The 27,753-nt window shown below is 54.6% G+C and overlaps 1 protein-coding gene across 2 annotated transcripts; it reads right to left on the minus strand.

Moving 5' to 3' along the window:
* Positions 1–27,256, minus strand: GRTP1 (growth hormone regulated TBC protein 1). 2 transcript variants are annotated; one of them, XM_070579385.1, is made up of 8 exons: positions 26,872–27,256; positions 26,277–26,428; positions 18,710–18,868; positions 15,645–15,769; positions 13,327–13,423; positions 5,602–5,774; positions 5,334–5,519; positions 1–324 (listed from the first exon to the last, which is right to left on the minus strand). In XM_070579385.1, the coding sequence occupies exons 1-8, from the start codon at positions 26,916–26,918 to the stop codon at positions 235–237; spliced, it is 1,029 nt and encodes a 342-aa protein (XP_070435486.1). In that variant the 5' UTR covers positions 26,919–27,256; the 3' UTR covers positions 1–234. The 2 variants fall into 2 exon arrangements, with proteins under 2 accessions (XP_070435486.1, XP_070435487.1); XM_070579386.1 differs by having other exon boundaries at positions 1–321; positions 26,872–27,209.
* Between the last annotated feature and the right edge of the window lie 497 nt (positions 27,257–27,753).

Below are 27,753 nucleotides of genomic sequence, written 5' to 3' on the forward strand. Positions count from 1 at the left end.
TAGGTGTTGACATACTTTATTAAATACAAACACGCATCTCACATTTTATATATTATCCATGTTTCAGGTAAAAATATATTTTTAGAAATTCATGACTTCATAGCTCATAAAGAGTTACAGAATGACAATTTTAAATCGGTCTTATAAAAATTTCACAACTCCAGTGTGGACACATTGACTATGTACAGGACTTTGAGACGAGTGGTAGAAACTGGTCAGTGCAGGAGGCGCTCGTCACCCCTGCGCCAGCAGCTTGGCCCTGCAGCGCTCCCGGAGCCTGGTGATGGTGCTCGTGGACAAGCTGCCCGGCTCGGAGAAGATCTTCTGGGACAGAAATGGAGTGAGTTTAAGAACAAACCAGCCAACAACACACTTTTACCTTAGCTGTCCCCTGTTCAACACTAGACTGTGGCAGACAGACAGACCAAAGACGCCCGAGTCCCCAGCCGGGTGGACACCCCCAGTTTGCTGTGTCCCGTTCCTGCCCTGGGGGCCCAGGGCTGCAGGTTGGCTGCCTGACAGTATTAAACCAATCACCTGAATGAAGAAAAGGTCACCTGTTTCCTTTATACCCTTTTCAAAATCAAAGAGTGGGACTGCGACACAATAACGAGTACCCACCACAGACACCACTCAGAGGGGAGCCGCCAGACCCTCCCACACAGCCCCAGGAGGGCCCCGGCCCCACACACGCAGCCATCCGTTTTAGCAGCAGGCCCCAAAGGCCAGCTGGCGGGAGGGGAGCCACCGCGGGGCTTGAGTGTCTCGTTACCTCCACCAGCAGCAAGGCTAGACCCTGCACAGCCACACAGACATTCGCTCATGAACGAGAGCTGTGAAGCGCTGGATCATGTTCTGAAACGCCTCACAGGAGCGGCACGCGCCACTCCAACTGTGCGGACACATCGTTTGGTCTTCAGTCAACGGTGAGGGACATCCCACAGCACAGAGGGCGCGAAGGGAGCTCTGGACACGGGCGTGTACCCGTTCAGGCAAGCGTTCGTTCCAGGCGAGCATGAACATGAGGCAGGACCTCGCTGTGTAGCAGGTCCCAGCGGCTGTCTTCTCGGATGCTCCGATGTTCGCGCAGTGAGCAAACACGACCTGTGCTCTTCTGTGGCCACGTTTCCTTGCCCCCTTTTGCACTTTTAAAAGTTTTGAATCAAATCCATAAAGTAAACATGTCAGATTCTGAAGTCATGGGCTCCAAGCCCTTGGAATTAAAATCAGGTAGCATCTTGTCCAATTTCTGTTTTAGTTGTTTTTTTTATTGTAGTAAAACCCACATACTATAAATTTACCATCTTCACCATTTCTAAGTGTGCAGTTCAGCAAGCTTAACTATTCACACTGCTGTGTATCAGATCTCCACAAGTCTTCCATCTCCCCAAACGGAAACTTTCCCCGCTAAACCCTGAGTCCCCATCCCTCAGCCCCCGGCACCACCATCTACTCTGTCTCTGAACTGGGCTCCTCTCTGTCCCTCGTGTAAGTGGAACCCTACAGCATTTGTCTTTTGTGACTGGCTTGTGTCAGCATAATGTCGAGGTTCCGCCATGTTGTGCCTGTGTTGGAATTCCCTTCCTCTATAAAAATGCTGAGTAACGGTGCATTGCATGTTTATCCACTTGTCTGTTGATGGGCAGTTGGGTTTATTCCACATCTTGGCTATTGGGAATAATCTAGCTATGCACATAGGTGTACAAATATGTGTTCAAGTCCCTCCTTTCAGTTCTTTTGGGTAAATACTCAGAAGTGGAATTGCTGGACCTATGGTAATTCTGTTTAATTTTCTGAGGAACTGCCATACTCTTTTCCACAGTGGCTACAGTATTTTACATCCCCACCAGCAGTGGACAAAGCTTCCAGTCTCTCCACACCCTCACCAGCACTTGTTCTGTTCTGTTCTTGACAGTGACCATCCTAGTGGGTGTGAGGCAGTATCTCACGTGGTTCTGATTTGCATTTCCCTCATGACCAGTGATACTGAGCATCTTTTTATGGGCTTGTTGGCCATTGGTATGTCTTCTTTGGAGAAATGTCTGTTCAGTCCTTTGCCTATTTTTAAATGGAATTATCTGCTTTTTTGCTGTTGAGTTGTAGTTCTTCATATATTCTGGATATTAACTCCTTATCAGATGCATGGTTTGCAAAAATCTTCTCCCTTTCTGCAGGTTTCGCATTTCCTTTGCTGTGCGGGAGTCTTTAAGTTCGAGGTCGTCCTGTTTGCCTGTTTCTGCTTCTGTCGCCTGAGCTCTGTTCTTGCAGCTTTGACCCTTTAACTGTCATGCCCTGTAGCAGCTCTGAAGCCAGTCAGGGCTGTGAGAAACCAGATTTGAGGAGTGGAAGCAGGAAGAGACTCAGAGTCATTTCTAGCAAGTGAGGAACCACCCCACGATGAGGAGAAAAGATGGTGCTTCAGGGAGGGATGCGGGGAGGGACTGAGGCAGCACAGGGCACCAGCGGAGGCGGCCACAGCCTGGAGCTCCAGAGGCTGGCGCGTGACCAGCATGAGAACTAACATTTTAGACCGGGAAACGCACCATCGCGTCCTTCATGCATAATAATTTAATAATTATTTGTGCAGTTACCACTGAGAAATCCACGGTTATAAATTAGGCCAAGTGTAAGGCTAGCATTATAATAGGTTTTTCTTAAAGAAATTTCATTTCAGAAATTCTTCGGTAGGTCCGTGACACACGTCACCCACGGTTGGAGTAGAGCAGTTACGTGGCAACGCCTGCATCCCTGAAATGTGGGAAGTAAATCCAGTCCTCTGCCGTGGGCCCGGACCCCTGTGTTCAGCTGTCCGTGTCCTGCTACCTTGCACTGAGCTCCGATGGGAGGCCGCCGCGTTTATTCTCCAGGAAATTCTAGATGTTCCTGTGAGGACTTCAAGGAGGTCTGTGCTGATGTGTTTGATACAGAAACACAGCCCTGACCTTGTAGAGGTCACTGAGAAAGCAGGACCCACTGTCCGGGGCCGCCTCCCGGCCAGCTCCCCTCACGTGGCTCCATCCACTCTGTCGATGACACACAGCCTTTCTGTTTCGATGTGGGCAGACTGGTGGAACCTGCCTAGTGCCCCCGGGACCCTCTGTGCTTCCCTCGAGCCTGCTCAGCGCTCAGGGCCCAGAGCACCTTCGGGCAGAAGCCCTGCAAAGCCCCGCCGTGGTCGGCCGTCCTCCTGCAGCTGGCCCACGGGCAGGAGACCTGTCGCTGCGCTGCCTCTCGCACTTTACAAGCTCGGGCGCTCCCTGAGCGCTTCCTGTGTGCGGGGACTCACTCAACACGGCGACAGACGACGCCCGTCAGAACCTGACCACCGTGACAGCACACGCGGAGTGAGAAGCTGGACACACAAAGGCACTGTTGACACGTTGACGGGCAAATCCACGGGGACAGAAAGTAGACTGGTGGCTGCCAGCGGGAAGGGAGGAAGTACAGGTTCACTTTTGGGGTGATGAGAATGTTCTGGAACTAGATAGTGATGGTACTTGTCCCATCTTTGAATGTACATGTTACAAGGGTGAATTTTATGATATGGGAATTCTATCTCATTAAAACTAAAAGCACTCAGCAACCGTAGCATGCAGGAACTATTATGATCTCCTCCCGATATTAATGAGGAAACCGAGTCTAAAGGGACCATGAAGCCAGTCAGCGGTCATGTGGAAAGGCCTGTGATTCAGTGTCGGCCTGCGAGCTCCTGGACGCACAGCACAGGCGCGCTGACGGCCTGGGAGAGCTCCCTCCCGCAGTCTGCTGCTGCAGTTTCCCTGTGACACCCTCACTGAGGGGCGCCAGTGTCCTGAAGACTTCCTAGGACAGAGAAGCCGCCCCTCGTGGAGGACTCATTCTGTCACGGGGAGGGGTGCCAGTTCCACCTGGCAAGCCTCTGAACGGGCTGCTGACAGATCTCCCACTTGTCTCATCCGTCATCGTCACCTTCCATTTGTCACAGCCGCTGGCGGGTGAGCACGCCTGGAATGTCAGCGCCCACACCCACCTGCCTGCCATTCAGAGGACACCGGAGCCTGGTGACTGCATGTCCCCGCCACGGCAGTGAAACAGGAGGTCGTCCTGTTCTTCCCAAGGCTGGGGGGGGGGGGGGGCGGAACCCCGTCCCTTAATGGAGCCAGGGGCAGAGGCCGGGGTTTCCTCCACTCCGCCCACGCTGCTCCCTGGAGCCGCCTCGCACCCGCACCTCGCTTCCAGAGTGGCGTGGAGCAGCTCAGGCCGCAGGCTCTGGCTCAGTGGCCTCGATTCTTCCTAAGCCAGCCCCAGCCGTCAGAAGGCTGCCCCTCAGTCGCCTGACACGCCCCCAGGCCAAGCCGCCTCAGCACAGTGGCTGCTGCTCCCAGGAGGTGAGCACCACCTGGCCTTCCTGGGCGTGGGAATAATGCTTCACGAGGCCCCAGCTGTCTGTGCCTCTGTTGCCTCCTCTGAACTGGTATTTCAAACGGAAAGATGAGACACGAGACAAGCCAGGCATCTGCGCTCAAGGCTGCTCAGGCGCCAGCATCCCCTCCCGCCAGGGTCCTTCAGGCTTCAGCCTTTGTTTCCAGGCTCTCGCCCTCTTCCCACTAGTCCACCTACAACCTGCCTCTCCAGCCTCCACAGCCTCATCCTCCTGTCGGACGCAGCTCCACTTCCTTCACTCAGCAGATCCAAGTCGTCTACACAGCCTGCGCCAGGCCCAGTCCCAGTGGGGAGGCCCCCGGCTCGGGGAGCTGCCCTTCCGGGGGTACCGGCAACAGACAGTGTGACCCCAGCAGGGCCAGGTGAGAAGTCGACAGTGGTCGGGCCGAGGAGAGATGGCCCTACCACAGGCGGTGATCAGGAAAGCCCTGAGACTGGAAACGCGGTGCAGCTTGGGAAGGGCCCCAGGAGGGGACAGCAGACCGAGGCCCCGCACCACGCCTTGACTCAGGGGACCCCGCCACCTCCCAGGCCTGGGAGAGACTGCAGTGCCAGCGAGACCGGTTCTGCCCCAGCTGCTTCGACCCAGTGAGCCTGGACTGGGTCTGCAGGGGTTCCCGGTGGCACTGGGCCCCGCCGTCCTCAGGGCCTATGGCACGGGAGCTGGGGAACAGCCACTGGGCTCCAGGTGGGTGGTCACCACCGGTCTGCCGGTCGGCCCCAGGCTCCGGGGGAAGGCGGGCCTAGAAGGGGCTGCTTGCGAGGGTGGGGTGAAGGGGACCTCGGAGGCAGAGGTCTGGAGGGAACACAGGGACAGTCGCCGTGCCAGACAGACAGGCAGAGCCAGGGCACCTGCCTCGCGGGCCGAAGGCAGCAGCAGAGCGCAGCGCACGCTGAGCCCCAACACTCACCTGCATGAAGGTGTGGCACTCGGTCACAAACCTCCCTCTGGTGAGCTCCTTGAACTTTTCACAAACGTCTGCGAAACTGGTGGCTTCCAAAATCAAAGCCTGGTGTTGCTTAATCAGGGTCAGGGCCACCCGGAAGATAATCTTCGAGCCTTCATTGAACAAACAGTCCCAGATCCGAAGCACCGTCTGCAGAGAGACAGACAGGCACAGCATCACTGCACGACGGCCCCAGCGGCCCCGGTCTGAGCGAGCCGTGCGCCCCGCTCACCTCCACGGGCAGGATGTCCACGAACAGGCAGATGAACCATCGAGACACAAGCAGGGTCCACAGGACACCGTGCCCATCCATCAGGGCCGCCACTGCTGGCAGCTTGGTCCTCACCAGCTCCCCCAGGACCTCCTGGTCCGTCTTCAGGCCCAGCATTGCGGGGCTGTAGTAATCTGCCAAGGGGACGAGATGAGAAACCAAGAAACCTGCGTCAGTCGCTCCACAAACCACAGCCCCCGACAGCCTCGTCCCTCCTTCCTGCTTAGCCAGGGACAGAAGACAGGGCTCTCTGCGGAGGATCCTTCCCAGAAGAGGAGGCAAGGTTAGAGGACCCAGGCAGGAGGCTGAGCTGTGCCGAGGCGGGGCCTCCTGGGAGCGACTCCCAAAGCGAGGCCCCAGGGGCCCCCGAGCTCTGGACAGCAAGGCCCTGCTGGTGGGAAGCAGGGATGTTCACATGCCCACCTTCAGAGCAGCATTATTCACACCCACCAAAAGATGTGCACAACTGAGCGTCCACCTATGGGTGACGGAGAAACAGAATGTGTCCGTCCACACAATGAGATATTATTCAGCCTTAAAAAGGAAGGAAATTCTGGGGCTGGCCCCATGGTGGAGTGGTTAAGCTGGTGCACTCTGCTTTGGCGGCCCAGGGTTTCGCTGGTTTGGATCCTAGGTGCGGACATGGCCATGCTGGGGTGGTGTCCCACATGCCACAGCTGGAGGGACCCACAACTAAAAATATACAACTATGTACCAGGGGCTTTGGGGAAAAGAAGGAAAATAAAATCTTTAAATTAGGAAGGAAATCCTGACACCCACTACAACATGGATGGAGCTTGGGGACATCATGCTGAGTGAAAAAAAACCAGTCACAAAATACAAATACTTCTATGAGGTCCGTAAAGGAATCAAGTTCACAGACAGGAAGTAGACGGTGGGGCCAGGGGCTGGGGGAGGGGAGGAGACCGGGAGTGAGCGTTTAACGGGGACAGAGTTTCAGTTTGGGACGATGAAAGTTCTGGAGATGGAGTGTGGTGATGGTTGCACAACAATATGAATGTACTTAATGCCATGGAACTGCACTGAAAAACAGTTACGATGAGACCGGCCCCGTGGTGCAGCGGTTAAGTTCACATGCTCTGCTCTGGCGGCCTGGGGTTCACAGGTTCGGATCCCGGGTACAGACCTACACATGGCTCATTAATTCATGCTGTGGAAGCGTCCCACATAAAAGAGAGGAAGACTGCTACAGATGTTAGCTCAGCAACAGTCTTCCTCACCCAAAAAAAGAAAAAAAAGAGTGGTTAGGATGGTAAATTTTATGTTATATGTATTTTAACACATAAAAATACAACCGTTTAAAATCTGCAGGCGACAGCTGCCGTTTCCCGTCATCCCGACTGAGGGAGAGTCCAGCAGCCATGGCCACGTGGCCACCTCAATGGCCTTCAGCAGCTGGGGCTCTACCTGCCCGGGCTAAGGGAGGCCATGGGGACAGGCACGGGCGCAGGCAGGGCCAGCACTGCCTGACGGCGAGCTCCCTCCTGGGAGCAAGAGGCCACCACAGGGCGGGGGCTGCTGGGCTGAGGACAAGGGTCCAGCCGCAAGTGAACCCGGTGTGCGTCTGACACTATGGACACGCGCACTTGTCCCGCCGACGGGACCCTGCTGTGAAACCCTGCGAAAGGTGTTGCTCTTCCCTTTGCAAACCTCCGGCCCCTCTGACCGTGCCGTGGGGGCCCCATGGCTGGCACCTCCGCAGGGAGGGGCTGGGACCCGCTTCGCTGGCCCCCGGCTGACGGGCCTTCAGATGCTGTGCCCCCTCACGCGTGTGCTCAGGGCGCAGGGACGTCAGCATGTGCAGCTGCTGGAAGCTCTCCTCGCGCTCGTGTGACTGCCACACGCTCCAGCTGGAGGGCGAGGACGCATCATTGCTTTTACCAGATTCCAGGAGGAGCTGACGTCCCCACAGAACACAGAAGGCAGAGGCCACGTTTAGTCTGAATATCTCTCCTCATTCCCAACGAGGGCTGACGGCTTAACTGGGAGAAAGTCCTTTTACTCCACTTAATGGCTTGGGGGCCTCGGAAAGCGGGACCCGCTAAGGGGACCTCACAGCCACTCTGCTCCTCCCACCCAACCAGCCGGCAGCCAGCAGCCGGCAGTGCGCACAGCTCTGTGACCATGTGCTCAGAGGGACAGACAGACCGACACTTTCAACAGGGCGTTACCTGCTGAATGGACGTTTGTCTTACCAAGAACTTTCTAGCTTGTTAATGTGACATGTTGCAACAAACTTTAATGCTTAATTTTTGATATAAAAAATTCAGTAAGTAATCTATGTAATAAAATAGGAAATCTAGCACACACATCCTGTGCCAAACACAGCATCTCGTCCTGCCACCCGTGTTCACCATGGTCACTCACCACGGCAAAGGGACCAGGTGTCCCTGTTAATCAATTATTTTGGTTAAAACAGAATCATTATGAATATTGGCATGATATTGTGCTCATGTTACTAATTTTTAAAGACTAGTATACAATAAACTACGTTTAATACTAAAATACCCTGAAAATAATTTAATAGAAGCCAATTCAGTTACAAAATATTCTTCCCTCTCATATCCTTACTTTGCATCTCTCTTTCTCCCTCTCTCGATGTTTTAATTTTAAGAGCAACATTCTGGTCCAGCTGGGGAGAAGGGAGCACAGATTCTCAGTGTCCTGAGAGCCAGGCGACCCAATTCTGTGAGTGACGGTGATGTCTCAGAGGGAGCCAGGTTCGAGCACAGGAGCGCTAAGGGGATTTGCTGAGCTGCCAGCACAGCACGACCTCCTTCTCCGTTAGCGGCTTACACCAGCTTCCAGAAATAGAGACCTTGAAGTCCCACGCAAGCCGCCACAGGCCTGAGCGGTTCAGGGGCAGGACCGCTGGAGCCCTCGAACACTTTGTAAGACAGACAAGCCGCACCCCTGGCCCGCCTGCAGCCGTCCCTGCCCACTGTCTGAGCCAGAGACGGCACGGCCAGCGCTGGGCTGTGCACAGGAACATCCTAAGCAGCCCCCAAATGGGCCTCGCCCCCTGGAGCCCAAGTCACCTCCTCCTGGGCAGTCCTGCCTTGCAAGCGACGTGGTGGCTGCGTCAGCACCTGGGAGGGCTGACCCTGCTGCGGGCGGGGCACAGATGTAGAAACCTGCCCATGATCATTACTGCCACGTGAGTAGTCAGCGCCAGGGCTGGCACTTAGACCTGTGTGGTCTAAGTCCAACACTGATGCTCGTCAGCCCAGGACGAAGTGCCTGCCGGTGACAAGGCAAACGCTGTGCCACAGGAGTAGGGCGCAGGCGGTGGGGTATGACTCAAGGTAGGGGAGACCCCACAGGGCAGTTCACCAGAGCACAAGCGGAACACCTGCCCGGGTGCGGCTGCAACGAACAGGATCCAGTGGTCCTCGCCTCCCACTGCTGTGAGCCTCACCCGAGAAAGAGCCTTATCGGTCCTCATCTGGGCCACACCTTCGAGGCTGAGCCGGGGTATGTGATGATGAGCAGCCTGTTTCCCTGTTTCAAAGGAAAACAGGTCAGACCAGCTTTCTGGGATGCAGATACATCAGTTCCTTATTGTGTTGACTCATTACTTGATCGAGTGGTGCCGCCTCCATCCTCGGTCAGGTCAGCGAGTCAGGGTCTAGTCCCCGGCTTCTCAGCAAGCTCAGGAGTCCTCCTCGCCCCACAAAGTGGCCACGTCTGCTTTGCCTCCTGCGCCGCTGACTGGATGCCCTGGTTTCAGCAGTGACTAATTGGGACAGCCACCAACGGCCCCCCAGAGGAGGCCACCCAGTGTCACGAGAGCTGGAGGTCCACGGGAGCTGGGGGTCTGCGTGAGGACGTTCGGGGGACAAGTTCAGTGCGTACAGACAGCATCTAGTGGCCTTCTGTTGACTTGGGACCATGAGAGCCATTGGAGGGTGGAAGTGAAATCCTGTGAGTAGATCTTGTCGCAGTGACTATTAAGCGGCAGCTACACTAACTAAGTTAGCTACACTAAAGCTCCCGGAGGTGGCGGTGCCCAGGGAAGGCTCCTCAGCAGGCAGGAGGTGGCGTGGGGCGGCAGAGACCACGAGTCCGTGACTTGGTACCAGCTACTCTCTCCACCTCCGGTTCCTCCTTTGTGAGGAGACAGCAGCACGACATGTGCTCAGTTTAACACCGATTGTCACCCCATTTCCACTGCTCTGAAATCCGGCTGTCACCCACCTGGAGGCGGTGGCCGCCGAGGGGCCGTGCTGAAGGCTCTGACCTCCCGCTTCAGTGTTTGGATGTGCCCCTCCTTGCCCACCAGAGAACCCGTCAGCTCTTTCTAACTCTGTTGGCCATTCAGGTTTCCCGTTCTGTAAATCGCCTATTAGGCATATTCTTCACCAAATTTTCCACTAGATTTTTAGGAACTCTTTACATGTTAATTTTGTGGATCACAGATACCTTCTCCAAAATAGCTTGTATTTTTACTTTGCTTATGACATCTTGTGTCAAAATTAGTTTTTAGTTTTAAGGTAATTAAAATTATCAATCACATCTTTTATACTTTTTGCGTTTTATTCAAGAACTTCTTCCCTACTCCAGCATCGTGAAAGTATTCTATATCCATTGTTCTCAGTTTCGAAGTCTTGCTTTTTCACAAAACTCTTGAATCCATCTGGGATTGAAATGAGGGTCTGATTCTGTTTTCTTCCATACAGTCAACTGTCACCGACGTTTTAAACAGTCTGTCTTTTCCTCGTTAACTGAGACATCTCACACACCAAGTTCCAATACAAAGATCAGCAGACAAACTGATTTCCGGCCTCTCGACTGTTTCCCCACCCGTGGCCCCACACCAGACCGTGTCGACGCCACAGCCGGGTCACAGCCCGCCAACGTTCCTTCAAGCCTGCGTGGCTGTGCTTTGTCCTGATTCTCCCGTGTGGTTAAGCCATCCTTGCATTCCTGGGATAAACTCTCTTTAGATAAAAAAATACTCCGTGGTCATCACTGGATTCAAGTTACTAATAGCAGTATTATTATTTTAATTAGAACGTGCATACTGTGTGCGTCAGTGAGGCGAGCTGCATGACAGCGAGGTCACACTGGCTCCCCCAGATGATGGGCAGTTCAGCCTTTGCTATTTTCTACAAGATGTACAAAAAGCAGGAATTATCTGTTCCTTCAAGGTTGGAGGAGATTTTGAGTGTCTGTGAGGAGTTTCTGCATGTCTGTGCGTCTGCCCATTCAGACGTTCTACCTTCTCTCCAACCAGCTTTGTCAGGCTGCATGTTTCTCAAGATTATCCATTTATCTCTTGATGATTCTTAAAAATCTACAGACTCTCATGTGACAGCACCCCTTCATTTCTAAATACCTCACCCATTTTTCTTTATCAGTCTTGCCAGAGGTTTGTCTACTTTAGCACCGTTTTCCAAAGAACCAGCTTTTGTCTCAGTTCATCTTTTCTATTGTTCTTTGTTTTCTTGTCATTAATTCTCTCCTTCATTTATGTGCTGATGTGCAAGTAGCTACATAAATGCACACAAAGAACTCTGGAAAGACACACGCATGCTGAAGGCAGCACAGCAACAGCTGCCTCTGGGTAGGAGAGAAAGGGGTAGGCACTAATGAAGGAGAAGGGTCACTCTTTGTTCCACAATCAGTACTCTATTTTCCGAACTTTTAAAGTAAGAATACATCTGTGCATTGTCTGTGTAATTAAAAAAGAAACAACTAAGCAGGTTGACCGTGGCACTGGAATGACCTAGTTTGTGCGAAGAATTCAGAGAACATGACATACAGCTGCCTTTTGCCCTTTGAGCAGCTCTGCAATGACAAGAATAATCCCCTTTTCTCCCACAGTCCTAACATTTTTAGTTGGATATTTTGTTTTTGAATCAAGACTTGCCTGCACTGCACTTTAGTTTGATGGAACCTCATAATGACAGGAAACAACATTTTATGGCCTTAAAAATACGTCTGCATATGACACTAGCACCTTAGAGGCAGTGTGAAGCCTCGCTTTTTGTTTTCTGAGTCGACACTGTCACCTCTGATGCCCTCTGTATTCCACCTGCTCACTGTGGGTGGTGATGTGGTTGCTGCCGTCCACCGTCTGACCTCCTGCCACAGTGGGTCCTCTGATGTTTGCCCAACCCCCAGAATAGTGTCTGGAATTGATCCTGGGAACCAAGATTCATCCCAATCCGGTCCTTACAGGTAAGTGTAGCAAACGGTGCAGCTACGAAGCTCTGTTGCCATTCCCCTGGGAGTCTCACCTCCTTGTCCTCGTCCTCATCCTCCCCCGTCTCTGCAGCTCAGGCCCTCACGTGGAAGCAGGACGGCTGGAGCTCCTCCCCAGTCAGGCTCCTCTCCCGCAAGCGGGCCCGCTCCACCTGCCTTCCTCGCGGCGGCTGCACCCAGTCTGGTCTCTGGAGTGCTTGCTCCCCAGGCCACGGAGCATGAGAAGTGACCTCGCTTCCCCGTCCCTCCAGACTCTCCCCATCTCTAACTCAGGCTACTCGTCCACGAGGCACACGCCAGGGTCTCACGTGGCCGTGGGTGTGAACCTGGCTCTGCCACACACGGCCTTGGGACCCAGGCCTTAGCGTCCTCATCCATAAAATGGACTCAGTAGTTGGGTCCATGTGGCGCAGCAGTGCTGAGGGTTAAAGGAGAGCGTAGATGCAGTTCAGCATGGAACCTGAAACGTGCCACGTGCCCACGACGCAGAAGCTACAGTGCACGCCCCTCACGTCTTCAACACAGAGTCCCGGACAGAGGCCAGCTCTCCTGGGTGGTTCTGGGTGCTCTCCCCGGTGGTCCTGGGTGGGTCTAGCCTGACTCAGGGGGGCAAGCGTGGGGGTGGGGGGAAGAGGGGGGAAACTCGGTGGCACCGAAAACAAGACTGACCCAGGGCTCCTCCCACCTGAAGGAGCCCGTAACCTCCCCGTCCATTGGTCACAAGGATTTGCAACTGTGTTTGTCCTGAGCCACGTGTGAGCTCACTGGGACCATCAGCACTGTCACAGCTGGGGGGGCAGAAGGTGGTATCTGCCCCACATCCCCTCCCACCTGAACTGGTTCTGGCCATTCTCGTCCCAAAGTGGTCCCACTGCATGGCTTGTGGTCTACACTGTGCATTACAAAAATTGCAGTTGTTTACTAATAAATGACTTGTTTATTAATTAATCTGTAATTAATGAAAATAATGAATATTCATTAATAACTAGAAAGGTGGAAATGCATGAAAAGAATGACTTTCACCTTAATGAAAGTAGTAATAATGGCTGACGAGCATTTCACTCCATCCGACCTTTTGTGGACTCAATAACAAGCACACACACAGGAGCGAGCTCACCTCTCCCCGATTCTGTGGTCAGTAAGACAAGCAACAGTCCATGAGTCTCCACACAAACGGGACAGGCCCAAGGGGCAGACAGCCAAGCACACGGCCTCAGCCAAACTCCAGCTCTGGGACGCAGAGCGAAGAACGCTCCACGGGGCCCGAGAGGCCGCGGCTCCAGCTGGAGCCATCACCTTAGATCCCGTTCTTCCCTTTAACTCAGCTACAAGAAGATGTTAACCTCAACTGCCTAACAAATTCAGCTGCATTTTAACTAAACCTCAACCTGCCGGCTGAGTCACTGCGACAGCACCAGAACAGGAAGGCGAAGGCAAGCGGGGGAGAGCGCGACATACCGGGCAGGATCCTTCCGATGAGCGCATCCAGGAGCCAGAAGGACTCCTCCTCGTTCTTCGTTATGAGAATCAGGTATCCGGCGATAAAGTTCATGCCCTGCAATCAGAGGACGAGACGCCAGCTCAGGCCGAGCGCTCACCCCACTGGGCCCTGTCACTGCTCGGCCGCTGCTCGTCGCCCCCGAAATTGCACAATTCTAGAACTTTGGTCGAACTTCAGAGATAGGGAGAATCTGCCTTCCAGTGATGCATTTGGTCAAGCCCACATGAAAGGGTAAGAAGAAAACGGTTAAGAGAAACTCTTCTGAAAACTGCCCTAGAAAACTAAGTCCAAGACTCCTTCAAGCAACGGTAACCGTATGCTCAACGTAACTTAAGAGCGGTTTCTAAAAAGATTGCTCTAATACGTGCCAGCAGCAGGAAACCCCTCTCAGAGGGGGACCAGACCAGTGGCCACATTTCACAAGAGCATAAGGCTCCCGGTCTGACACCCGGGGCGAGAGAGAACTCTGACGGACGCTGTTCGGGGGATTCTCGGCACACCTGCCAAAGGGCGCTGTTGCCGAAACGCTTGACGTGTGTGACTCAGCTGAGAGAAGCGGCTAGAAAGAGCCCGGCCATGGAGCCCAGCCACAGCGAGCCGCTGTCGTCACCGGCAACTGGGTTTGAGGTGCTCTACGTTCTTTGTCACTTGTCTGTATTTTGTAAAATAAACGTGTATTTCCCTAATGATAAGGGAAAAATCCAGCCTTTGTCAACCCATAAATGTGGGCACAGGGACATCAAAGAGGGAGAAGGCCACGTGAAGGTGGGGGCAGAGACTGAGCCCAGGGTCGCCAAAGGCCACCAGGAGTGGGAGGCCACGGACAGTCCCCATGGCGGCCTCAGGAGGAACCAGTGGCCGTGTGGCACCTTGTTCTCCGACTTCGGGCCTCCAGATGTGAGACAGTCAATTCCCGGCGTTTATGCCTCTCAGCCTGGGGTCCTGTCGCGCAGCCCCGGGGAAACTAACACACCACACGTGTGTGTGTAAATACGTGTATCCACGTACATGCAAACACATTCCAAACACCAGAGGAGCTTCCGCATCACGCCAACGTTGAAAACTGTGTGAGGTTTCTTTTTTAAAGCTATTTTTAAACCCCACAAGAACAGTACTAGAATAATCCAGACAGTTTCTCGGCCATCCTGCACCTCCCCCGAAAGGCCAAGTCCTTGTTCTGGACGGCAGGTTAACGACGGTAACAAAGCAGAGCATGAGGGGGCTTCCGTCTGGGGGGGACGGGTCCCAGAGTCACCTGCTCACAAGCGCCCGCGGAGCACGGCACCGGGAAACAGCCTAATGGTCACTCAGGGGACACGAGCAGGTCGCTAGCTTCTTTGCGGCTGGTCTTTTCAAAGGGGTCGCTCCTGCTCCCCTATCCTCTCAACCCAAGAGCAACACCACGAGCCATCTATATGGAAACTCAAGTCCCAAAGCGACCCCAACATCTGTGCCAACCTCACAGAGGCCTCAGCGCCCTGGCCTGCCTTCTCGATGAACCGGCCCACGCCCGGCACGGGGGATCTCACCACGTGGTTCCCTCGCTGTCCGCTCAGGACACCTGGGACAAACCTCGGGCCCCAGGAGCTTGGTGGCCCACGGCCCCAGACGCAGGGAGAGCCACCTCGCTGACAGCACCGGCCACACACAGCCACGGCGACGGGCAGCACGCCCGGGACGGGCAGCCACGGCTCCTGCCGACCCCTGCCTCGGCAGCCTCCTGTGAGCCAGCACGGAGACGGCCCACCTCGCGGGAAACCCGGCTGGGCTCTGCCGGCACCCTCAGTGGGAAGAGAAGTGTCCCGTTGACGTGCTCTCGCCTGAGGGCGATCCTCCCGCCTCAGTGCTGCTGCCCCAGAAACCCAGGACAAGGGGCTGAGACTGCAGGTAACCAGGCGACGGTCACCCTCCCTGCGGGGAAGGTCTGGGTTCCCAAAGGGACCTCAAAGGAGCCCCTACGCTCACTCACCTGGCCCCACACACTCACATAGACACACACTCTGTACCCCGGCCGAGGTGCGGGTCACTCCGTGTCCAGAATGTGCAGCCCTGTGCTTGCTTACGTTGCCTCCCACCTGCCCGGCACGTGGGTGTCCTCTGGCTTTCCTCGCTGGGAAACTGAGCCACAGGCCAGCGTGAGGTATTATCGGTTAGGGAGTCTCTGCTCTGGGCTCCTGGGGAACGGTCGACATCCCCTGGACGACGGCCCTGTCGTGAGTCTGTGGGTGTCCACGCTGTCCCCCGCCCCCAGCGCCCGCTAGCTGCCCGGGCTCACCTGGCAATACCCCACGCCCTGGTTGTGGTGCCCATAGGCCAGCAGCACATTGTACAGGGTCTTCTGCAGACAGGGATCCGCGCTCTTGCGGAATTTCACGTTATCCGGGAAGGTCCTGTTCATATCTGCAGGGAAATTCACGGCACAGAATTGTTCAAAGGCTGGAAAGGGAAGACCAGTCTGCGACGAACCAGATCCTCCCGCGCCCGCCCCGAGGGAGGCCCAGCCCACCGCCGCAGCGCACGCTCCGTCCACGCGTGAGGGATGGTCTCCACCCTGGTTACGCGCCTGAGCCACACAGAAAGCTCCACAGGGACGAGCCGTGGGCACCCAGAGCCAGGAAGGAAGACGGGGGCGTCCCCTGGATGCCCTGTCCTGCTCCAGCCGCGCCCCAGGGATGCCAGAGGGTCCCAGAAGCCCTTCCTCCCAAAATCAGCGGTGGCAGAGTGGGTTTCTCTGAGCCGAGGCCGGCCCTGCAGGCCCTGAAGCCTCCTCGTGTCCCTCCGCTGCGCAGACCCGCCAGCACCGCTGCCCTCACGTTTCCCTCTTAGCTGGGGGCGGGGGATTAATGTAGGACAATGGGTGACAAGTGAGCAGTTTACACGAAACCTTAGAAAATTTTCCCAACTCCGACGATGGAAAACCTAAGGAGGCAGCACATGCTGAGACGCCCTTTCAGAGGCAAACAGACAAACCGGAAACTAGGCCCCAAATAGACCAGCACTGCCAGCTGTCTGCAGGCTTCCCTGCCCAGCCTCTTCCTCCTCGTCGGACACCCACTTTGTCCGCCCGTCCCGCCCGACTGGCCGGCCAAGCCATTCTGCACAATGCTGGACGAGCTCGCCAGGACAGACTCCCGCCTGGCACTGAGCTCACACCTGACCGTTTACCGCTGCATTTTGTATGTGACCCCTGCAGACAGGTGGGAGGGCAGAGGGTGTGTGTCAACGGAAACAATGACATCTTCACTGATTCTAAAGGTCCTCCTTAGTGTTGTGTGTGTGACTGTGCTGCCTACAATGACGGAAATGGACTGGGACCCACCATGTCTGCACCCATGTGGACCTCAAGAGGGGACACCCCCACGAGCTCTCCGTCGTGCTGTAAGGTGAGCACACCCGGGCTCTCCCCTCTCTGCCTACAGAGATCCAACCGCTCTTCTCGCACTGACGTCTACACAGCTGCTGGAAAATTCTCTTCCCAGCCTCTGGCCCCACCCTTATCTTTGCTTATAAAAAACTAGATCTGAGCAAAATAGTAAGCTTAGTGCCTCAGAGCACATTATTTTTCATTGTATTTCTTTTACAAAAATTTTTTTTCTCTGGAATTCTAAATGTTCCAAAAACTGAAATCGATCAGGAGGAAATGAGAGTGTTTTTCACTAATTCAGACTAGAGTGATCAGCCCTGCTCGTTCCTAGGTGATATCTCTTATTATGAGAGGCTTCTCAGAATATTTTCAAGTCTCTCCACGCCCCCCTTCTTCCCGTCGTGGAGGGAGAGGCAGACAGGATGTGCTGTCTGTGGCTGCGTGGCACGAAGCACCCACGCCACCATGCCTGTAAAACAATGTAGCCAGAGTCCTCAAAAAAACAGGCGTAGGATCACCATGTGGTCCAGCACTTCCACCTCTGCGTCTATCCCCAAAAGAACGGAAAGCAGAGCAGCATTCTTCACAACAGCCAAAAGGGGGAAGCAACCCCAGCGTCCAGCCACGGCTGGCTGGATAAACAAAATTCGGTCCGTGCACACAACGGAATATTACTCAGCCTTAAACGGGAAGGAAATTCTCTCACCCGCCACAACACGGACGGACCTTGAGGACCTTATGCTGAGTGAAATAACCCTGTCACAAAAGGACAAATGCTGTGTGATTCCACTCACGAGGGACACAGAGCCCTCAAATTCATGGAGACAGAAGTCGATGATGGTGCAGGGGCCGAGGTGGGGGGAGGTGGAGGGAATTTAATGGGGACAGAGTTTCAGTTTTGAAAGATAAAATGGTGAATGTTATGTACATTTTACCATAATAAAAAATATTTACCCAAAAACGCTGGCACTAAACAGGGCCTTTAAAGTCATTTTCAGACACACAGCAGCATTCTGTTGCAGTTCACGGGCTTGGCCTCCCTTGGTGCTAGGTCTCGTCCCAGCCTGAATCAGCATTCCTGGCCCCTAGAGCGGCGCCCCAGGCTGGGCCTGCAGCTTCTGTTCCGAGACCTCTAGCCGTGCCTGCTGTGTGTCAGGATGCAGGCGGCGGCTGAGCGGCCCCAGCTCTCCCCACCGGCTCCAGCCCTGGGGATCGGAGACCCTAGGGGCTGCCATCAAGGGCTGAAGTCCCCTCTTCCCTATGTTGGGGGCAGACCACTCTCACTGCCACAAGCCAGTCCAACCTCTCAGAACTTTAAAGTAATTTTTTTTAATTAAGCATTTTATGTTTAAATTTGCATTTCTCAGAAACTGTGAAAAGCAGAAAGGCAGAAGTGTTTCCTAAAAATCTAATTATTCAGTTTAGGTTAAACATTTCTTTGAGCACTTGGAACTGTAAGAGCTGTGAGCCTATGTGACGGCTGAGGAAGCTGGAAGGAACAGAAGCCAAAGCCCCAATCAGCACCTCCAGACGACAGCTAGAGCTCGACACAAAGAGGACCCCGGGTGAGGCTTTACGACACGCGAGCATCTGTAAGTCAACGCGGGTCACCACCAGGTGACGTCCGGCAGGGGGACGGCTCACTCGGCGGCCTCCTCGCTGACCTGGAGGGATTCTCCACGGAAGAAACCGGTCTTTCTACGACCATTTTCCTTACTGGCTAACTAGGTGCTCAGATGTTTGCTGAGTGAATTACAAACATCATTCTCCCCTCAGGAATTACTTAAGCTCCGATTTTCCTTTGAGAAAAATATAACTTCAAATTGAAATCAGTTGATGCACCTTTAACAAAGAAAGTTTCTCCACCAACATCGTGACCTTAAAGACGGGGTATACACACAGTTCCCCCATCGGGGGCGCCCACTCCCAGCCTCCCGCCTCGGCCACCATCACCAGAGGGGCAGACGCTGCATCACCTGTCCTGATGGCCTCCTCCAGGCTGTCGTTTCTCTGTCCCTGGAGAAGCCGGTGGTAGTAGCCGGGGTTGCGGTCCATTTGGGCCTGGGCTCCACTCACTCCCATCCAGACGCGGGCCCGGTGCTCGAGGGGAACACCCTTCCGGATATAGCGCTTCACTGAAATGGAGAGAGGGGTGGCTCAGAGGCTGGGCAAGCCTCTCCTGAGGTCACAGCCTCGGGCAGGGCCCTCTGAGAAGACGGCACCAATTTCAACGCTTCTAGCTCTCCCCACTTCTCTCCCTAAACAAAACATGAAAAAGATGCAAAACATCACACATCTCCACCAAAACTGGTACATACACTCATCACAGAATTCTCTCCCAGAGGAACACAGACGGGCAGGCTCCAATAACCCCCGGTACTCCACCTCGCTGTCAGCACGCAGAGCTGACGCACTGGGGCTGCAAGGCTCACCCTCTCGTCCTCCCTGGCCACCAGCCCCACCGACCGTGCAAGACGCGGCGGACAGGACAATGGGTTGGCCACAGCCCGGCCTCAGGCTTCTGGTCTGCAGGGACTTGACCAGGAACACTCACTGTGGCCCAGGGTTCCAAGAGCGCAGCTGGTGACCGCACAGACACTGCACATGGGAGGGACAGAAGCCACCCCGAGTGAAGGGACACGGAGCAGGAAGAGACCTCAGGGGCCGGGGGAGCCGCGGCGGCGCAGTGACGGCTGGAGGGACAGACCCGGAGGCCCTCGCATACCAGGCTCAGGCTTGGGTGCGTGGTCCTGCCCTGGAGGTGACAGGGCAACCACAGGGCCCAAGGTCCTGGGGGTTCTGGAAAGCTCTCTGCAGCTACGTGGAGCATGGACTAATGGGGAGAGACCAGTGAGTGTCGGCCGCGGGGCCTGCGGGACACACATGGCTGGGAGCAGGTGGCGTTAGTGCAGGTGTCCTTGTCCTGTTCTGAGGCTCATCTCTGTAACTGGGGGGTACTTTTATTGACAATAAATATGTGAGAGGCAATCAGTGATGTTCTAACGACCAGAGATACATAGGAAAAGAAGCCAAAACCACGTGTTTCCTCCATTGATCACTGTCCCGTTGCTTCCCAGGCAGAGGGGACAGATCTGTGAGACGGCCCTTCCAGCCCCTTTGGTCAGCCTGGGGCCGGCCATATGCTCTCAGTGACCTCGACTTAACCTCCGAACAGCTCATTTTCAAAGCAAACATTCAAAGCTTTGTTGTTTTCCTTGGATGTTATATTATAAATGCCATTATTTTAAAAGAAACCACACTTTAGGAAAAAATAAAAGCGCGTGCAATTAGTGAAATTCCACCAGCTGCCGTAAAAAGAAAAAAATCAGAGGCACCAGCTGCATTTAACAGAAAAAACTACAGGAATAACATTATAGGTTACAGTAGAGAAAAGCAGTATCCACAAAACCTTATCAACTGGAATTCCAAGGCCACCCAGAACCGACAGCCATCGACGTTCCTGACACCTCAAAGCGTACGCCTGGAGGCCTCGTGGAGCACGAGCTGCCCCCTCCCGGAAGGGCAGGTGGGGCAGCAGGAGCCCAGCACGCACCCGCAGATGACGCAGGCGTGACAAGGGACAACGGGAGGAGGAGGTAACAGACTCCAGCACCGTCCGCCAAAGTCAAGGAAAATCAAGAAACCCTCTCTGCCGTTCAGAAGCTCACCAGAGGGTCACCTCGTGGCAAGAACATCTCCGTACCTGGTCTATTCATACTGTTATGAGAACAAGAAAGCATAAGCTTTGTTTTATTTTTACATTTACCGAAAACACTCATTATTCAGCCCACCTTCACACCGACTTGGTATGACTTACGCTGAAGTCTGGCTGCAGGTCTCATGACCCCTCAGGGGGCAATGTGACCAGGAACAACCCAAATGAGTCCTTAATCCTCGTCTGCTGAACAGCAGCGGACAGATCAGCCGACTCGGGCGGGGATCATCCCAGCTTAGACGGCCGCAGACGAAGGTCACGAAAACATCAAAGGAACCTATAGATGCTGACAACAAGCCACTGAAGGAAAAGACTGAAAAGAGTCTCATTTACAATAGCACCAGAAGTAAAAGGGGCAACACTTAGATGCAAATCTGACGAAACAGCTGCAGGATCTGAAGGCCGAGCGTCAGGAAAGAGCTCAAAGACCCAGGTGAGCAGAGAGACCACGAGCACCGCGGCATGGGCTGGAAGGCTCAGTGGCGTTAGGATGTCAGTTCTTCCCAAATTGAGACAGAAGCTCAAGGCAATTCCTATTAATGTTCCAGCAAAAATAAGTTCATAATGACAAGCTGATTCTAAAATTTATGCGGAAAGGCAAAGAAAACGGAAGAACCAGAAGAATTGTGAAAAGAAACTGGAGAAATTGGAGTAACACTCTGACTTTAGGGCTCACCACAGACTTCGAGTGAGCACGACAGTGTGGCACTGGTGAAAAAATACACACAGAGATTAATGGAATGTAAGAAAAAATCCAGAAACAGACCCACACAACCAGAATCAACTGCTTTTTGATAAGGTTACAAAGGAAATTCAACGCAGACAGAACAGTCTTTCCAACAAAGAATGGCCAAAATAAAAAATACCCAAAATACGAAGTGCTGGCAAGAATGTGGACACTAGGACTCTCACCCAATGGCGGTGGGAAGGCGAAATTGGGCAGCCGCTGTGAAAACAGTTTGCAGTTTCTCACAAGTTGAATATACAGTCACCGTGTGGCCCAGCAACCCCACTCCTAGGTATTTACCCAAGAGAAAGGCAAGTGTACGTCCACACATAACCCATGTGTGAAAGCTTATAATGTTGGCTCTCCACATCCCAAATGTCCCTTTGGCTGATGAACAGATGAAGAAGTCTGTGGGGCGGGCCTGTGGCCGAGTGGTTAATTCACGTGCTCTGCTTCAGTGGCCCACGGTTCTGCTGGTTTGGGTCCTGGGCACGGACATGGCACTGCTCGTCAGCCCATGCTGAGGCAGTGTCTGACATAGCAGAGCCAGAAGGACCTACAGCCTACCGGGGGGTTTGGGGAGAAGAAGGGCAAAAAGAAGATTGACAACAGATGTTAGCTCAGGACCAATCCTTGAAAAAGAAAACCTGTAGTGCGCCGTACAACGAAGGGCTCCTCAGCAACGAGGAAGGGACTGCCGATGCGCCGAGGGTCACAGGTGCGTCTCAGAATGCTATGTTAAGTGAAAGAAGCTGGACTCAAAAGGCTCCGAGCTGGGTGGTCTCATCTGTGCGACATCCCGGGGCCTGCCGGACTACAGGAAGGAGGAGAGGTCAGCAGAGCAACAGGAGGGCACCCTGAGGGGAGGGGCTGCTCCGGGGCCCGCCTGTGGCGGGGGCGTGCGGCTCTCGGCGCTTGTCTGAACCCACAGAACTGTATGCCCATGAGAGTGAACCGCACAGTAAATCAAAAGCAATCATTTAAAAACATCAAGCCAAAAAGTGCAAGTGGTCAACCTCGCTCTGGAGTCAGACTCAGCTCTGCGGCAACGTGCCAGGGCAGAGCCTGAGCAGGCCTCGCTCGGGTCCCTCGCCTGTGGAATGGAGACAACGCCCTGGGCCAGGTGCCCGAGGCACAGCCAGGACTCAGGGACCCTCAGCCGGGTCAGCAACACCCAGAAGTTTCACAGAACAAAGGCCTCTGCTACTTGTGGCTGTTCCTTACCTGAATTTACAGTTTCTTTAGAAGAGAATGAATATATTGACGTGTCCTCAGAGACTGACACTTTCCCCGGGGCTGGGCGACCCCACAGACCATCACTAACGTTTGCAGAAGCATAAAACATAAAGGAAAAGAGTTGGGAAATTTGTTAAAAAGAGGTGGGACTCCAGAGAATTACCTTCCAAGTGTCTGCCCCAACAAGGTGAAGCAAATCCCCAGGTTTTTTTTGGCAATTGTCCTTGAAAATATGTTTTTGCAGTTTTATCCTAACATAGATGGTGCTAATATCCGAACCCACAATGAAGGAGACGAGAAGCAGCACACGGCCACGGAGCTTTTCCCTTTCAAAGTCCCTTCACCAGGATGGGAAACAAAGAGGGACGAGGAGCCAGGGCGGCGTGGGACTGCGTCTGTCGAACCTCGTCCCTCAGGTTGAGAGAGGAAGAGTACATTGTGTTAAGGGCTCCTGGTGGATATTCGCTTCGGACAAAGAAAAAGAAAAACATTCATTGTATCCGCAAATATCGTGATCAATACATTATAGCTGTCATCTGAAGACGTGCCGAATGCCAAGATCTGTAGATAATTGTGCTACTTGAGACATTAAGACGGGACAGATGAAAGTCCTTCTAAAAAAGATAAAAGACACAGTAGAACCAAAAAAGCAAGATTTGGTTAAAGAATAGGACCGAGGGAGACTGCCAGGTGTGCTCGCTGAAATTCAAGGATGGGCTTCTGACACTGAGCTCTCTGCCTATTAACATCCACGCTGCGGGCCCAGCATCCCTTACACGTCGTCGCTTCCCTGGCGTGTCACAGACCTGACTACGCTGCCATCAGCCTAGAACATCTGGTAGGAAAAACCTGGATTCCCACTTCTGGGACACCTCGTCCTCCCCTGTTTAGGCCTGAGGCTCTCGTGGAGCGTCGCCAGTGCTAACAGGACCCCTGACCATCAGGCCCAGGAACCACGGCAAGTTTCAGTGGTGACACCCCGGGTCACAGAACCACGGGAGCCACACGCTTCTCACTGGATGAATTTGAGTCCTCGTGCCCTGAAAGAACATGGGCCACTACTCACCTGGACGCTGAACCCCATCCCCCAGGCTGAAGGCTTTCTCAGAATCAAATATATTTGCTCCCAAAACTGTTATGCCAATTATACAGGCGACCACAATCACACAGCTTAGCGAACATTATATAAGTCAAAGAAATACCAAAGCAAAAAAGAACTGTCATTTCAATAAAAACCAAGTTAAATTTTTAGAAGAGCTGATAGAGATAGGTGCCTGAAAAAACCAACAACAAACAAAACCTTCAAGTCAGGCATAGATAACTGCCAAGACGGGAGCAGAAAAGCTGGGAGGATTCTGCATTCAGGTTGCTTTTATTCCTACTCTACTTGGAGAAACCCCATACTGGAAAATAGAGACAATGCATTGATGGTGGTTCCTGCAGGAAAGATACAGGATTTAAATCAGCGGACCGACCCTATTCAGAAAAAAGGAGACGAAAGGACAGAACCACACAACAAAATCAAAGAGGGCAGAACAAAGGTGCCTTGAGTTCAGGTAAAAGCAGAAGCTTTACGAACATCGCGTAGTGACTCTCTGTTTTAACCGACCTCTGGTTAGCAGGCCAGAGGTAGCCACGCTGGGCAGGAGGCCGTCCCCTGCATTAAGAACAAACTGCAGACCCATGGGTGCATGTGTACACGTGTGAGGGCATGTGTGTGCACACTCTGCTCCTGGGAGAGACGTGAGGACAGTCACCAGCGGGCACCTCTGCCGGAGACTGGGGCGTGGGCAGGAGAGAACTCAACGGCACTCACGTCTTTCAGCATGATTAAGATGTTTTACCACGTGCATAAACTGTGTTTATTTTCATATACCTGTATTAACTTTTCAAACAATAAGACCCAGGCAACTTTTAAGAATAAATCAAAAGGGAAAAATAAAGGCAGATGTGCTGCTGGAAACACGTTCACACAGAGGCGACGCGGGGACAGACACCAGCACAGGATTTCCATGGGTGCACAGGGGACACTGGCTCCAGGGGTCTGCAGAGCAGCACAGGACGCCCTGTGAGGCCCCTGTAGCTGAGCTCATGAAACACAGTTTCGTTGTTGCTAACACTTCCCGTCAGGACAGCCTGGAGGAGAGAGCTCGGTCAAGGGAGAGGCGGGTGTTGGCGTCCAGTGTGGATGGACAGCCTCCCTCAGCTCTGCCTGCCTGCCAAGCAGCCAGTTTCAGGTCAGCCTGCCTCCACCCAGCCCTCCTTCAACTTGACTATCTCCTGGGCACCTGCTGTGCGTCAGGGGCACTCTGCGCCCTATTCACTAGCCCCTTTAAAGGCAAAAATTGATTGTCACCCCCTTGTTTAAAAACCCTTTTACAGCTGGCTGCTCTTGGCCTGGTCATGTGATGTGGCCCACCTGTGGCCCGGGACAGGGTCCTGCCCCATCTCCGGCCTGTCCACCCACAGCCCTCATACTCTGCTCACACAGCTCCAGCCTGTGCAGCTGACCCCCAGGCTCACCCCTTAATTGCCATTAATGCCCTATTTCAAGAAGGGTTGACATGGCCCTCTGCCCCAATGATCTGAGTCCCCTCAGCTCCCGGGCACATTCCTGCCAAGGTCCTCACTACCTGCCCCATAGGCACTGTTGTCTGTCTGTCTGCAGGGTGGGGAATGGTGCAGGCAAACACTCCACTTGTTCACATAACAAACACCGAGGCCATCACCCCTGTCAACAAAAATAATCCATAACCAATCTATAAATGAAAATTTGGGTGAGTTTATTCTGAACTGAAATCTGAGGACCATGGCCCGGAGCCTTTCTTCCCAAAGGAAGAAAGGGCACCAAGGAAGTGAGGTATACAGAGTGGTTATATACCCCCATACAGGACATTTCACATGTGATTGAAATGTCCCTCCCACAATAGTCACAAGATTGCCCTGTCGGCACAGCACTTGATGGACACAGCAGGTAGTGGGTCTGCTATCTTGGTGGGCGTAGCAGGAGGCAAGTCTATTGTCTTGAGCTGGGAGGTCACAGGTGAGCACAGCAATCAGTTCCTAGCCTAAGGAAAGATGCTTAATCCTTAAGGAAATGCCAACGTTGGGAGGGGGAGGGAAGTTGCACCTTTATCTCAAGGGCCTTTGTTCTTGCCATAGGGAATATCTAAAGCAGATATACAATGCATGCTCAACAGCCACGGTCAGGCCCTTTTGGAAAGACAAGGTCAGGCCGAATTAGGAGGGGCTGGGGCAGGAAGGAGAGGGGTCCAGGAAGGACGCTGGCTTTCGCTCTGAGGGATGCAGGGAAGGCTCGGTCACAGGTTGGACGAGGGGAGGGTCCCGACCCAGCTCGCTTGGAGGAGCACAAAATCAGTTTTCTTCTGGAAAGAAGGCCGTGGTCCCCATTCCTATCTGGCAAGCAGGCCCAGTGTCAAAGGGAAGAAATGACGCCCTCTACCTTCAAAGGGCGAGTTCTAGCTGAGTTCAAAGCTTCCAGCCTCAACTGTGAGCCTTGTAACCTCTGGGTCCCTGGCACCGCCCCACGGATACCCTGGCCAGGCTCAGGGCAGCCTCCCAGGTAAAGGGTCTAAGGACTGGAACCTCCCTCCTCCCTGTAGTCTACCCGGCCCTGGCTTATCCCCTTATCCCCTCTCCCCTGACCCCCTCTTTCCCGGACCCCTCTCCCTTGTGGACTTCACTCCTCCCTGGACCCCCCCCTCCCTTCTGCATCTCCCTCCTCCCCAGACGCCCCTCCCCTGCCCTCAGTATCTCCCTGCCCCCAGACCCCCTCCTGCCAGGCGCATTTGCCAGGCGCAGGGCTTGTTTGCTGAGGGCGGGGTGGATGGAGCTCGGAACTCACCTGTCATACTTTTCTGCACTCTACCACTTCCCTTTAGAAGTTTAGACCATTTTATTGCTCTTCGAGTGAGGATCACCAGATAGGTGGAAAAAAATTCTTCATAAGCTGCATAATCAAAGTCTTCAGGCCTTTCAAACCCATATGGATCAATCCTACAATAGGAGAAGAAAAGCCCCAGAATAAAGTCCCCTGTAAGCACGTGCGACCTGTGGCTCAGAGCGCCCGGCCCGCGGGTCCTGCTCTGTCCGGCCCAGTCCGCCAGTCCTGCCCCGCCCCAGGGTCCTGCCCCCGGGTCCCCCTGCCCGGCTCTTTCCCCAGCCCTGCTCTGTCCCCTGGGTCCTGCCCCCGGGTCCCCCCGGGGAGGAGGCGGTGAACCAGCGTGGGGGTCTGCGGCCTGTTGGGAACCGTCACCGGCCCCGCGAGAAGCGCGCCCGGTGCCTCCTCTGGCACAGAAGAAGACCCGGGACGCGCGCGGCGGGGGCGGCCGCCAGCCCGGCGACGCGCAGGCGCCGGCACCCCCCAACCTGCATCCCCCCTAATCCCCAACCCGCACCCCTAGGCCGGCTGAGGGGCGCCCCGGCCCCTGCGCGCCCACCTGGGGACGCGGTCCCGCGCCGCCTGCGCGCGCTCTGAGGGCTCCATGCCGGGAGGAGGGGCGCCCCGAGCCGCCGGGACCGAGGGGCCCAGGCCGGTGGTCAAGTCCGTCTCCCCGGACCGCGGGCCGCTGGAGTCCTTCCGCCGGGCGGCGGGCGCCCGGAGGGGAGGGGGAGGGGAAGGGGTGGTGCTGGAGGAGGGAGGGAGGGGGGAGGAGAGAGGAGGGAGGGGGGAAGGGAGGGGGGAGGGAGGGGCGAGGAAGGAGGGGCGACGAGAGGAGGGGAGGGACCCTGGAGGACCGGGTGGGGAGGCGTAGGCGGGGCTGCACCTGCTCCTCCGGCCCCTGACCAGCGCGGCGTCCGGAGCTCCGGGAGAGGCCACGAGGGCGGAGCGCGGGACTGGGGGTGGAGGGGGCCCTGGAGCCAGGGGATCGGGGCCTGGGGGGGCTCGAGGGGGACCCGAGGGCAGATGGGGGACCCTGGGAACGAAATGGGGGACCCGGGGGCGGGATGGGAGGAGATCCGGGGACGGGATTGGGGGTGCGCGGCTGATCCCCCCCAGGTCACACGGTCCAGAGCTAAGGTTGGAGGAGATAGATCGTTTGCATTCTTCCACGATTCCTTCAAACCTCGGTACCCAGCAGGTCCAAAGGCCAGAGTTCTGACCTATGACCCCTATTTTTATTTGTCTTACGCAGTAAAAGAGCAAGTCTCGTTTTTTATTTGCTCTTCGTCAGACCTGAGAACCACACAGATTAGATGATGGTCCCCCTGCGCCCACGACGGAGCCTGCCCTTGCTTCCTGCCTGCCCAGACCAGACCCGGCTCTCCAGCCAGCCGGGCCTTGGAAGCCTGCAGGCCGGCCAGGGGCGCGGAACGCGGCT

This window comes from Equus przewalskii, chromosome 16 (assembly GCF_037783145.1).
Source record: "Equus przewalskii isolate Varuska chromosome 16, EquPr2, whole genome shotgun sequence".
Taxonomy (NCBI): Eukaryota; Metazoa; Chordata; class Mammalia; order Perissodactyla; family Equidae; genus Equus; species Equus przewalskii.

Coding starts and splice junctions, on each gene's coding strand:
- GRTP1 (XM_070579385.1), bottom strand. CDS start 26,918: ATGGAGCCCTCAGAGCGCGCGCAGGCGGCGCGGGACCGCGTCCCCAG. Junction 15,770..18,709: donor GGAGGAGGCCATCAGGACAG/GTGATGCAGCGT, acceptor ATTTCCCTGCAG/ATATGAACAGGACCTTCCCG. Junction 13,424..15,644: donor AGGGCGTGGGGTATTGCCAG/GTGAGCCCGGGC, acceptor CTCTGATTGCAG/GGCATGAACTTTATCGCCGG.